Source organism: Notechis scutatus, chromosome 2, assembly GCF_049901735.1.
Source record: "Notechis scutatus isolate UNSWTSFEM ecotype Mainland chromosome 2, rNotScu1.2, whole genome shotgun sequence".
In the NCBI taxonomy this organism is placed as follows: domain Eukaryota; kingdom Metazoa; phylum Chordata; class Lepidosauria; order Squamata; family Elapidae; genus Notechis; species Notechis scutatus.
In genome coordinates, this window is record NC_142010.1 from 68,471,293 (window position 1) to 68,485,304 (window position 14,012).

Here is a 14,012-nt window from a genome sequence, read left to right on the forward strand (position 1 = left end):
AGAAAAATGGTTTTCTCAAAGAATATTAGCAAAAGCTGGTTTCTTTGCCACAACACTGGACTTGCCACATACTCATCGCCTATTAAATATTGTATACATGGAAATACATTAATTTTAGTTTTAAGTATTAATACATTAAACTTCTTAAAAAACAGAACTGCTCTACTGACACAGATGATGAACATCTAGAAGATCTTTTACCTTCTTTTATAAGAAAGTCAATCCTGACTAAGAAAACTGTTCTAAACAGCATACACCAGAAAAATACAGGAATTGTAAGTATCATTCAAATGTGATTAACACAACGGGCACAGTGTTTAAGGGTTTCTGATCAATACTATGGTTAAATTATGAAGATCTTGGGTCTTGGAATTTTAATTTTTCTCATAATATTTTAATACCTACCCAACCTTGAAATTCTGTTAACCTTACTGGTATCACCATGTTGATTTAGTAATAATCTTGACAATGTTCAGTTTGCTATTAGAGTGTGCAACAAAAGAATCTAATTGTAGCTGTCATTCCTGGTACTTCTTTCATTATTTGAAAAGAAAGCATATTTCTTTCTTCCAGTGCTATCTGTATATCAACATTTGTCATTTTAATATGATTGAGGCTGCTTGATACATCTTTATAAGGTTTGAAAATGTGGCCAGTCTGTCATTTTTTACATTTAGAGTAGACCATATCATCCTAGTGCCATTTTTACTGACTTTTAATTTCCTTTGGAACACAGTTATTTCATTTTTATTTATTAATTAAATTTATTTGCCACCTATCTAAGTGTTCGTGACTCTGAGCAGCCTGTCTGATGTTGAACTTTAAAGCCCTTACAAGTGATACTGTGCCCATAAATTATGTCTTCACCCATACATTTTTATTCAGTTTCTTAGAGTCTTTTCACAGTCCTACCCAAGTTCAGATGTTCTGGAGAGAAATTTTTAGTGTTGTTGTCTGCATTATTAGGATTACCTGATCAAAATAGTATTTGACCCTTTTTAACATCTTCCTCAAAGTAATTACTAAATTCTCTTTTCTAGGTAAGAATTGGGTATGATGGCTTAGGAGGCAGAACCAAGTTCATTCAGCCTGTATCCTTTATGCTAACTAATTAGAAGTTAAGACTGATTTCCAGTTTTAGACCTGTTGCTGAGGTATATAGATTACTTTTAATGAGAACACATTTTGTCCCAAAGGTGTTTTTTTTTCTCAAGAGGCAAATGAACTTTCTGGTTTTTCTTTGAAGACATTTCACTTCTCATCCAAGAAGCTTCTTCAGCTCTGGCTGGATGGTGGGGAATGGAAGGATTTATACTCCTTGCAGACAGCTGATCATTCGCATTCTTTTAGTGGTTGTTGTTAAGGTCACCTGGAGGTTTATCTGTGTCATCAGGGTCACCTGAGTGGTGCAAATTGGTGTGGAGCCGCCTTGGAACTTTGAAAGGACTGTGTTATAGATTGGAGATAGATGATGTCGTATCCCCCCGCCCCAAGAGAGAAGGCTGTTCAATTTTGACATAGATGGCCTCTTTGACCCCTCTTTGAAACGTTTTCAAAGAAAAACCAGAAAGTCCAGTTGCCTCTTGAAAAAAAGCACCTTTGGGCCAACCAAGACCTGGATGACTGAGAATCTTCATAGACATTTAGAGAACACATTTTATTCAAAATAGTTTTGCCCTGCAATTTATTCAGCATCAGGAACAGCTGGGAAAATGGAATTTACTGAGAGGAAAATTATCTCTATGTAATAATTACTTCGAATTCATTCAAACGGTCTTGCTATAAACATCTATAGTTAGTGGGGGAAGATAAATCTAGAAAATTTTACTATTGTTACCTAGAATCAAAACAATCCAATTAGTTCCCATTTGAAATAGTCTAGATGAGCTTTTCCTAACTTGGTGCTTTCCTAACCTTCATAGGTATTTTAGACATCTGGAAAACACCAATTTGCTTTATTTTTGCTTTAAATATTTGACTCTTTTCCTTGACTTTTCCTTGACTTGTTTTAGACTTTTCCAACAGAGATTCGGCCCCTGACTATGAAGAACAAGAAAAGAATTATTTCAAAGCAAACAGGAATAATGCCTTCTGCTTCTGGCATCAATCAGTCTAAATTAGACAACTTCCTTAAGTAATCTCCTCAGATTAAGCACAACCTGGATCATCTTCTACATTAGGTAGATGATATAGATGATACCCATCTGCATTAGGTAGATGTTGTCAGCACAAGTGCACAGTGAAGACTGCTGGTCTTCCTATTATTCTTTGGTCATCAGATGATTTATTATGCTGTTATTTATTATGTTGCCAATCCTCGGGATAGGATGGAATTGAAGTTACAGTGCTAAAATCCTTTAGCCAGTTTTTCTATGTTTCTAGGTTCTAGTTTTCTAGGTAATCCTTATAAATTATGATTTGGGAGTATTAATTTATATTAAAGACATCAATAGCTCTGCTTGCAAATGAATTATCCACATCTTCATATTTTATATTAGAAGAGAGTTATCTCTGCAGCTGTCAAGTTATGTTACTGTCGTGAATGATGAAGAAAGAAATATTCAAGAAAAGAACTTCATTTATATCTTTTGCCTACAGATATGAAGGATTGGGGGAAAGAGCAATAGGCTTTGATGGTTTTTTCCCCCTGATCCACATTTCTGTTTCATTGCCTATACTCCAACACACAATCCAATGTGCTTCATAGTCTTAATTCCTATTTTCAAAAGGGCTTTGGAGCATGAGTGTAGCATCTGTTTAAATAATTTACAGCAGCTGTGACTATTTCCTGGGCCCGTTACAGTTGCACAAGGAAAAGATGGAACTGCTTTCAGGTGTTTGCAGTCCAGAGCTCTCTGAAGCACATTTGGAGATCAAATTCAAAGAGCTTCACTCCCCTATTAGGAACTATACAAAATATACAGGGATGCCTTTGGAGATATTTGTTTTCACTATTTGGGCCTCTTGTTTTTTGTTTCCTTCCTTTACTGGCTGTAAAAGATGGTGCTACTTTTACCACAATGTTTTCTTTTGCCTTCATTCAAGTCTAATGAACAGAATAATTCCAGGATAAATTTGAACAAAAACATTCAGATGTATTTTGCTCAGTATAAGAAATGATTAGATTCTTTGTAATTAATGTTGTTTAATGCTTTAAAATTTGGAGCAAATCCCTTGGAATCTTGGAAACTTTTTCCAGATAAAGAGATATTGCTGGTCTGAGGCAAATATTCAGTTTTCTTTGATATTGTATTGGCAGGAGGCGTCTTTTAACTAAGAGTGAATTCAAACTTTTGATTCTAGGAGGAAAAAAATGTTAAAAAAAACATTAGCCCAAAATTAAACCACAAACGAAACTATGGCACTGATGTACTTGACCCTTCAATAAATTAATGAAGAGTACTTTTGTTTGAAACTTCTAACTGAGCATACGAGCGTATTGAATAAATGTCAGATGTGTTCTGGGCTAAACTGGGGTTGGTTAGTGTGTGATTTAGCTTACTATGTGTGACAGCCAGTTAATAGACCAAAGGTTATCTAGTGATCTTTATGGTTTAAATGAATTTTTGACCTAACTCTTCTTGTTTCAAGTAAAGATCTGTTTTTGTTATACAACATGTACATCAGTTCTCCAACTATTGTACCAGGAAACTCAAAAGGAGAAACATCAGAAGTAGCTACTACTAAATATTTTATCCCACAAGCAAAACCATTGGAATCCAAGAATCCCCTCAGATCTCCATTTCAAAATTCCAGTTAAGATTATTTAACTCTGAGAAACTTTAATGAGAGTTCTATTCATTTATTAAATTTTGTACACTAAACGAAACACGTTGCAGGAAAACGGTAGAGACAGAGACATAAACTCTCATCAATTTTTTCCCAAAATAAGGTTTAGTTCAGCTTCACTGACACTTTAGTTGAAAATGTGATACAGTTAGCTCTTGCCTTATGACCACAATTGAGCCCAAAATTTATGTTGCTAAGTGAGACATTTGTTAAGTGAATTTTGCCTCATTTTATTACCTTTCTTGCCACAGTCGTTAAGCGAATCACTGCCGCTGTTACATTAGTAACACAGTTGTTAAGCAAATCTAGCTTCCCCATTGAATTTGCTTGTCAGAAGGACATTGCAACTGTGAGTCAGTTACCAAGTGTCTGAATTTTGATCACATGACCATGAGGAAGCTGCAATGGCTATAAACATGAAAATTGGTCATGAGTCACTTTTTTCAGAGATGCTACAATTTGCAATGGTTACTAAATGAACTATTGTAAGTTGAGGACTACCTGTAGTTGAATCTTGATAACTTACTTGTTTCTTCCGTTTCCTTCTTGTTACTTGTAAGTTGAATTTCTTTTCAGTTGGTATTTTCCCTGTAAATGTATGCTTTCTCCCAGTAGGTAATCCCGAAGGTGCTTTTTCAAAAGGCAACTGGACTTTGTTTTTTCCTTGAAGAAGTTTCACTTCTTATCCAAGAAGCTTCTTCAGTTCTGACTAAATGGTGGAGGATGAAAGGATTTATGTTCTTTGCGGTCAACTGGTCATTAGCACCCTGAGAGTCGTTGAGGTTACTTGGAGATTTATTTGTGCCCTCAGGGTCACCTGAATAGTGCAAATTGGTGTTGAACCTTCTTAGAACTGTTGAAATGACTGTGTTGTAAACAGAAGATAGGTAATATCGTATCCCTCTCCCTCTGTTGAGAAAGGGCTGTTCAATCTTAATGTAGATTGACCCCTCTTTCAAACCAGCAATCCTTTCCAGAACGTGGACTGCGACTTCCATCCTCCACCAGTCAGAACTGAAGAAGCTTCTTGGATGAGAAGCAAAATGTCTTCAAGGAAAAAAACAAAGTCCAGTTGCCTTTTGAAAAATCACTTTTGGGAAAACCATGACTGAGAATTTCCATTGACATACCACTAGGTAAGTATTACACCTAGAACAAAATTCTTCTTCCAATTTAGAACTGGAGTTAAATTCTTAGCTATACTGACCTGATCATTATAAGAAACCTACTGAGTTAAAAGAATGAGTCCCTTAGTTGTAATTCATGACTTTCTGAACAAATAATATTTGACTGAAATGAGATAAGCCAAGCCAGAGCAAATTATTGTAACTCAGCACAAATGCCCACAGTCATTGTGACTATTTTGAGGAATGTCCTAAATTCTCTTTCCCCATTTGTTTGAAGAGAGGTACTTCTACACTGATGTTATTATTGAATAATTTGCTTTAATATTTTAAATCTCCCAAACATTCTAGGAGTAATCCAGTTATGATATAAATGATACAATTGTCATTTCTGATTCTTGTTCTTAAGCTTTCTATGTTCTGGTTTTCTTTGTTATGCTATTAATAATGTTTCAGAGTAATTCAGAAAAACTCTGTTCCTTATGGTCTATATGTGTGACTGAATAACCACTTTTTGTTTATCCACATCAACTGTAATTTTGTTGGATAAGCTTTGGAGATATCCTCTGTTCATCACATAGGCTCTTTTCCTTCAGTTATTGCATAGAACAGAAGGCAAATTGTAATCTAAAGGTGATTACAATAAATGAGTCATGAGTATAATACAATAATCAGGATATGGTATAGATTTATAAGTAAATAACCAGAGATATTTTCATTGTGACACTATTATTGACACAAGAGCAGGCCTAGTTTTATTTTCAATAAAATGTCGTCTTCTTCCATGTCTTGCATAATTTCATTTGTACTGAATCATCCATCTTCAGGAAATATTAAGATACCATTGTTGGACTCAGCCATATTGGACCATTTTCTTTCTGTCTCCAACTTTCCCTTTCTAAGGAGGATTGTTGGCAAGGGAGTTGCGCTGAAGAGAGAACCTTCAAGAAGTGGATTATCTCAACCCTTTCAGTTAAGTTTCAGACCTGGATATGGGACCAAACAGAATCATTGCTCATGCTTGTGGATGACTTCTAGAAAAGGAAGTGGTGTGGTCTCCATAGTATTCTTTAATATTTCAGCAGCTTTCAATTGCAGTATCCTTTTGGACCTACGAGAGTAATGAGCACATGAAGCTGCTGGCTGAGATCATTTGCTGGCCCAGAGTAAAATGTTTTCAATATTCTGATGACATTGTTATCTACCCCAGGATAACCAAGTAATATGTCTCAGGTGATTTTTCAAAGTCCAGAGCCTGAAGGGGGACAAGATGGAGAAGAACAAGCTTTAGCTCAACTTGAGCAAGATTCACTGGCTTGGTGTTTTCCATCTAGGCTGTAAAATCAGTTCTGTCTTTATGTTTTAGAAGGAAGGAAAATCTTACCTCTAGATTCATTAAAGATCTGGGGAAGGAAATAGAATTAGTAATAGTACAAATGGAGGCTGTATGAAGGAATACTGTTTAATAGCAACGAGGAGGAAATGGAAGGTCCAACAAAGAAAAACCAGTATGTAAAGAACATTCTACAAATTGTAGAGAATATAGTTCAGGTTGTCGATTTAAGCAAAACATCTTATTTCTATAAAATAGAACATCCTGTTTTTGTGTTTCACTAACAAATTGTACAAAGTAGCTTTTTATGGCTTTTCAAACCCAATTCTCTGAATAAATTCTGAATCTTGTTTAAAATTGTATTTCTTAAAAAGAATTATAGTTGTGCTAATACCCTGTTTAAATGCTGGATCCTACCATGTCCAGCAGAAAAGGAGGCAAATCTCCAGTCTGCAGAACTGAATCCAAGTAAAAAATCTCAAATTTTAAATAACTAAAGTTTCCCCCCCCCCCCACACCTAGCTACCCATACATTATGATCTTCAAATGAGATCTGAGAATTTTTCCACTTCTGCTATCAAAGGACCGTTTCTGTACTGATACCCTGTTGAGAATTTCTAGAACTACAGAAGGCTTTTTTCTGCTCATGCATACTAAAAGGTTTTATATTTTAGTTTTCATCTCTCAGTTCTTTTATTTATGTGAAGGTAGTTAACTTGCCTTAAATTGAATTGGCTATAGTGTAACTTATGTCCATGCACAATACTGATTCTGTTTTGATCAAAAATAATTTAGAAATGTTAAAGTAAAATACATCTCCAGTGTTAGATTGTATCATAACTCTATTCCATCTCTTCATCTTTAAAGTTAGTAACTGACTGTCAGAGTCAGCTATTCAACTTGTAGCTCCTGTAGCTCTTGTAGTTGTTCTCTATATTCACATGGCAAGTAATCCTGCCTACTTTTCAAAAACTGATGAAAACAGGACCAAGTTTGCCAGCAAGAAGGGGAAGATGTTAGTAAAAGATGGATCGAGTTTAGGAGAAACTTCTTGAAGACATAGCTGGGCTCAATGTTGCCAAGTCTCCCATTCTGAGCTCCCTCTCCTTTCTTTCTGGTCATGTGATTCCAGAAGCCACACTGCATCCTTTCCCTACCATATGCTAATTATAGCATAAGTAGTACCATTAGCCCTTGACTTAAGGCAGGTTGTTTAGCACCCATTCAAAGTTTTGACAAGACTCCAGAAAGATACTTCGGGCCTGATTCCAAAGTTCTAATGGCTGCTGCACCCCTGGTCACATGACATTTTGTACACTCAACAACCAGTCTATTCTGATGGCCATTTGCAGTTCTCCATAGTCATGGCGTGATTTATGACATTTTTGCAAAAAATAGGCATTTCTAGTTTTCAACAAAAACACCCCACAATTGGTTTAACAACCACTGCAAAAATAGGTGAAATTTGGTTGGTCACATGTTGACCTGCTTTATGACCATAATTTGCAGACTCCATTGTGGTTCTAAGTCAAGGACTGTAACAGTGGAAACATTAAAGGAAGTAAATGTTCCCTTATTTTGTTAACTACATGTGGTAGGTATGTTGTACTAAGGCTCCCTGACAAAATACATTAAAATACAGTGCTCAAAAAAAATAAAGAACACAAAATAAGACATCCTAGATCTGAATGAATGAAATATTCTTATTAAATATTTTGTTCATTACATAGTTGAATGTGCTGACAACAAAATCACACAAAAATTATCAATGGAAATCAAATTTAGCAACCCATGGAGGTCTGGATTTGGAGTTACACTCAAAATTAAAGTGGAAAAAAACACTACAGGCTGACCCAACTTTGATGTAATGTCCTTAAAACAAGTCAAAATGAGGCTCAGTGTGACAAAATTAAAATTGAGAAAATTAAAAGAGGGGAAAAACTATATAGAAAATGTAGAATAGTATAAGATATGGAATAGAACACAAAAAGGAGCATGAAATTGAGTTTAGTGTCTGCACAAAGAAGTTCAACCCGGGACCATGCTATTTTCAAAACAGATGTTTTACTTGTATTTTGTGTGTGAAAACCCAAATAAAATTTTATTTAAAAAAAATAAAGTGGAAAAAAAACACTACAGGCTGATCCAACTTTGATGTAATGTCCTTAAAACAAGTCAAAATGAGGCTCAGTAGTGTGTGTGGCCTCCACGTGCCTGTATGACCTCCCTACAATGCCTGGGCATGCTCCTGATGAGGTGGCAGATGGTCTCCTGAGGGATCTCCTCCCACACCTGGACTAAAGCATCCTCCAACTCCTGGACAGTCTGTGGGGCAATGTGGCGTTGGTGGATGGAGCGAGACACGATGTCCCAGATGTGCTCAATTGGATTCAGGTCTGGGGAACGGGTGGGCCAGTCCATAGCATCAATGCCTTCGTCTTGCAGGAACTGCTGACACACTTCAGCCTCATGAGGTCTAGCATTGTCTTGCATTAGGAGGAACCCAGGGCCAACCGCACCAGCATATGGTCTCACAAGGGGTCTGAGGATCTTAACTCGGTACCTAATGGCAGTCAGGCTACCTCTGGCGAGCACATGGAGGGCTGTGCGCCCCCCTAAAGAAATGCCACCCCACACCATTACTGACCCACTGCCAAACCGGTCATGCTGGAGGATGTTGCAGGCAGCAGAATGTTCTCCACGGCGTCTCCAGACCATCATGTCTGTCACATGTGCTCAGCGCGAACCTGCTTTCATCTGTGAAGAGCACAGGGCGCCAGTGGTGAATTTGTCAATCTTGGTGTTCTCTGGCAAATGCCAAACGTCCTGTACGGTGTTGAGCTGTAAGCACAACCCCCACCTGTGGACGTCAGGCCTTCATACCACCTTCATGGAGTTTGTTTCTGACTGTTTGAGCAGCCACATGCACATTTGTGGCCCGCTGGAGGTCATTTTGTAGAGCTCTGGAAGTGCTCCTCCTGTCCCTCCTTGCACAAAGGTGGAGGTATCGGTCCTGATGCTGGGTTGCCCTCCTATGGCCTCCTCCAGATCTCCTGATGTACTGGCCTGTCTCCTGGTAGCGCCTCCATGCTCTGGACACTATGCTGACAGACACAGCAAACCTTCTTGCCACAGCTCGCATTGATGTGCCATCCTGGATCAGCTGCGCTATCTGAGCCACTTGTGTGGGTTGTAGACTCCGTCTCATGCTACCACTAGAGTGAAAGCACCACCAGCATTCAAAAGTGACCAAACCATCAGCCAGAAAGCATAGGGACTGAGAAGTGGTCTGTGGTCACCACCTGCAGAACCACTCCTTTATTGGGGATGTCTTGCTAACTGTCTATGCTTTCCACCTGTTGTCTCTTCCATTTGCACAACAGCATGTGAACTTGATTGTCAAGCAGTGTTGCTACCTAAGTGGACAGTTTGATTTCACAGAAGTGTGATTGACTTGGAGTTACATTGTGTTGTTTAAGTGTTCCCTTTATTTTTTTGAGCAGTGTATATTTTGAGCTCATACACCTGATTTCCATAATATTCCTGTTATTTGTCATCTGCAAGAAAGATTTTCATCAGTTGCCAAATTCAAATACTGGAGCATAGATATGCTGAATTTTTACCTGAAGCTAATATGAAGTAACCTTCAATATGTAAATTAGCAGAACTTTGCTCAAAGAAATAATACTCCCATACCTTAAGGCAAGAGTGATTGTAAAGTTTTGAGAAAGAAAAAAGGACAATTTGTTGACAGTTTGTAATTTTAGTTCATTTTGAAATGTTCCCAACTACTTTGGCAGGTGGGCAGATTCTATAAACCGTGCCTATTAAATGATGGGTGAGGGAAAAGCAGTGTGGAAATTAGTAGAATAGTGGGGTGATTTGATTAGTGGAAAAAGAAAGCTCAAAAACAGTAGCTAATTCATTCAGCAGTGGGGATCTTCTATGCTAAAAGATGCATGTACAGAGCAGAAAAGGGAATTTAAAAGGCCTTTTCTTGTTTACAAATATTTTAGCTTACCCTTCTGTAAAATAGTTTCTGTATATGTGTGTTTTAAACTTAGTACACCTAGCAAGGGAAAAGTTTTTAATAGCATTGCATTTTCTCATGATCTCATGTCTGCTGACTCCTTAAGATTGAAAAATCCCATTCACCATTTTACCGTAAACATATTGCTGCTTGTCATTTTTTTTTCTTTAAGTCAAAAATCTCTTTCCTTATAAGTGCTTTGTTTCCAATCATGACTTCATTTTACATTCTTTAATAATATAAGCATAGCCATACATAAGAATAATGCCATGCATTTTTATTAAAACTTTATAGCAATATTTCTTCTCTCCATCCTCATTTGTACATAAAACATCTGGGGCTTTTCATTTTCCCTTTTTTATGTTTCATGTTTTTTTTTTTTTTTTTGTTTCTTAGATTTCATCTTTCACTTGTTTTGTATATACGGTAAAAGCTACGTAAAAATGTGTTTATCATTTTAGAATTGTTACCTAATCCTATATAATCATCCCTTTAAGCATCCATAAAAAGAATTAACATTTTTATACAATTGTAACAGGATTGAGTCTCAAGTATAAATCTAGCATAGTGTTCATTAATTAGCCTTAACCAAGACTGGGAAAATGGACAAACATCCCCAGAGGAAAAGGCAAATCACTTCCCTATTTGTGCCAAGAAACTACGGACACTACAAAAAGTTATGTCGATTTTTTTATTTTATGTCCCATATTAGATTATCCAGTGTCCTTAGTTTGTGGCTAATCAACCCCATGGAGTGAGCTCCTTTAATGGCTCCAGCAAAGAACCTTAATCAAAGTGTAACTATCAAGTAGTGAGCATCTTTTATCTCATCTGTTTCAGGAACTGGCATTCTCAGTGGGATACACGGCCTAGAAAAGGGAGACCAGCACATAAAATATGGCCTTTTAAATGAAATGTTAGTGCCCTCCAGTGGCCTATCTTGGAAACAATTACATCATATTGTAACAAATGTTTTGATGTGCCTTGCAAGTTCTTGCCAACACAGTATCACATGAGAAGTAGGAAGTGCCGATGAAAAATAATATTGGAACATAAAGACAATTAATTTGTATTACTTAAAAGTGTTTTTGACCTCAGTTCTTGGAAGTTTCATGACACAACCATGTGATTTTCCTTGGAAAATCGAATAGGTTAGGATTTATTTCTTTAAAAAAAAACTTTCTAGTCTAACCTACAGCCCTGGCACTCCTTTGAAGTCTCTCCCTCTAAGTAATAATCAGGCCTAGTCCTGTTAATGTTCAAACACAAATGAGGTCACCCTAGTGCTGCCATTCGAGTTTTTAATTTTCTTACCCTTCTCATTCTTCTGTAGAGGGAAAAATTAAAACCCCAAAAAGCTCTTAACCACTGCTAAGGAATACAAATGAGTATAGGTTATCCTCAACTTACACAGTTGAGCCCCAAATTTATGTTGCTAAGCAAGACTTAAGTTGCACTCCATTTTACCACAGTTAAGTGAATCACTGTCGTTAAGTGAATCTGGCTTCTCCATTGACTTTGCTTGTTGGAAGTCAGTTGGAAAGGTGACAATTGGGGATTACATGGCCCCAGTACACTGTAATTATCATAAATGATGCCAGTTGTCAAGTGCCCCAAATATTGATCATATAAACATGGAGATGCTGCAACAATTGTGTGAAAACCTTACGTCCATAAGTCACTTTTTTCAGTGATGTAACTTCAGTCACTAAACAAATGGTTGTAACTTAAGGACCATCTGTACCAGTTTCAAAGCTGCTTAAAAATCAGTTTCTATAATTACAATTACAGTATAGTAATAATTATAAGATTATAAACTTTGTAGAAACACTGGCTAATCTTATTTTTATTTGGCATTAGTATATGAAAAGTACCCCTCTTCACAGTGTAAAAAAATGTAATGCCTGACTCAAGTAGACCTATAAAGTACTGCAGAAAGTTTGCTGCATCTGTGTAAATTCCTGTTGTAGTTGTTATTATGACAGTTGTTTCAATTCTGGCTGTTTGTGTTGCTCTTAGAACCAGAGTGGGTATCTGTAACAAATTTAAATAATAATATGCATATTCCTATTAGTGGCATATAGAGCTGCTTATTACATTTTAACACCAAGATTGTCCTGTGAAGATGATTCAGGAATTGCAGATCTGAGAGAGCAAGTAGGTTTTTAATAGACATATCATCATGTATTGGAAAACCTGTACTATTACCAAGTTTTTCTGGGACTCAATTCAAAATACTTACTATGGAATAAAACATTCATATAGTTTAGGGCCAAGTTGTTTCCAAGATTTGCAATTATTAGGATCTTCAGTTGATCCTACCACATATATGTTTTATAGTTCTTTCTCTCTAGTGAGCTCTGTATTATGGAAGAATTTCAAATGAAGCTGAACATAGCCCTCCTACTGTAAAAAAATTCAAGAGAGATTTAAAATATCTTTGCATAGGCTCTTTAGATATTTTATGTTACAAATTTTAATAGTTATGACACTGAATTTTAGTTAAGGATATTTAGATACCTACATCAAACAACAACAGCAAGGTTGAAAAGACAACTGCAAGACAAAATTCAAAAAGACCAAAAAGACTGTTACCCTAATATTGTTTCTTTTACATTAATAGATCACAATATGGAAGTAAAATGTACTAGAAAACTTCTTAAAAAACTAAATCAATTACTTAAGAAAATTGTGTGTTCCCACATAACTGAATATAGTCAGAGGCTGAATAGTTTTCTAATATATACTTTGTTTTTTTGCAGTAAACTGAGTTCCTTTCCAATTCACTGATTTGTGAAGCTTACATGCCCTAAAACAATGATCCTCAGCTATGTAATTCTTGTGTACTATACTGAAAAATTATATCACCCAATCTGGCAAAAGAGAAAACTTACAATATAGGTAACAGACAATGCTTATGTCAGAAGCAAATTAACAATTATTAAAAGAGATACTAAGAACATTAGCATTTACAGCCAGAGATCAACTATACCTGGAGGGGGGGGAATTGCCCTGTAACAGTAACTGGGAAGACCCCAAAAAGTCAAAGACAGTTGCAGCAACATGATGTACATAGGAACAGAACTGAGATCAAGCTATCACGACTTTTGTCATGAACCTATTTAACATACCCCTCTAGGTGCTGTTGTCTTCTAAAATCTTGAACTTTTAAAAACTTTAGATAAAATCTTCAGTGAAAACTATTCTCTGCATGTAGGTGACATAGATCTTTGTGATTCCATAGAAAGTCCATTTATCACCTTTCACCGTTCAGATTTGTATTCTAGTTGGGCCCTAGTCTTTATGATGTGTCTAATTTTCTAGTATTACTCTTTTAATATTTGCTAGTTCTGAGCTTTTAAAAATTGTTGTAAGCCATCTAAACGTCATGAAATATAAACATAATAATTTAGTACTTATACTATCATTTCACTAATTCATTTGGTAGAAACTAAATTCCTCTGGCTATAAAGTTAGTTCCATACAATCTATTCTTTGATATTTCAGTTATGCTCACACTACAAAATTAAGATGCATCTGAGTAAAATACCTAATCTATTAGTTCTTTATGTATATCCTCATTGCCATGCTTCATCTATTATCATATACAAATACTGTATACTGATTGCAGTAGAACTACCATACAATGCATATATAGACATTATATATTCATCTATGCTATTAACACTCACGAAATACATTTATAAAAGAAAGCAACTGACCTGTAGAAAAAAAT

General features: G+C 36.2%; 1 protein-coding gene across 2 annotated transcripts in view; it reads left to right on the top strand.

Annotated features, from left to right (window-relative positions):
* TRAIP (TRAF interacting protein) overlaps nt 1-3,573 on the top strand; it is a 41,383-nt gene extending 37,810 nt beyond the window's left edge. Inside the window, exons 14-16 of one of the 2 annotated variants that reach the window (XM_087955008.1) lie at nt 156-275; nt 1,041-1,091; nt 2,013-3,573. In XM_087955008.1, coding sequence (XP_087811134.1) covers nt 156-275; nt 1,041-1,091; nt 2,013-2,138 — 297 coding nt within the window. In that variant the 3' untranslated portion in view covers nt 2,139-3,573. The remainder of the gene's footprint in view (nt 1-155; nt 276-1,040; nt 1,092-2,012) is intronic. The other variant, XM_087955009.1, reaches the window with a different exon arrangement.
* Nucleotides 3,574-14,012: the final 10,439 nt, after the last annotated feature.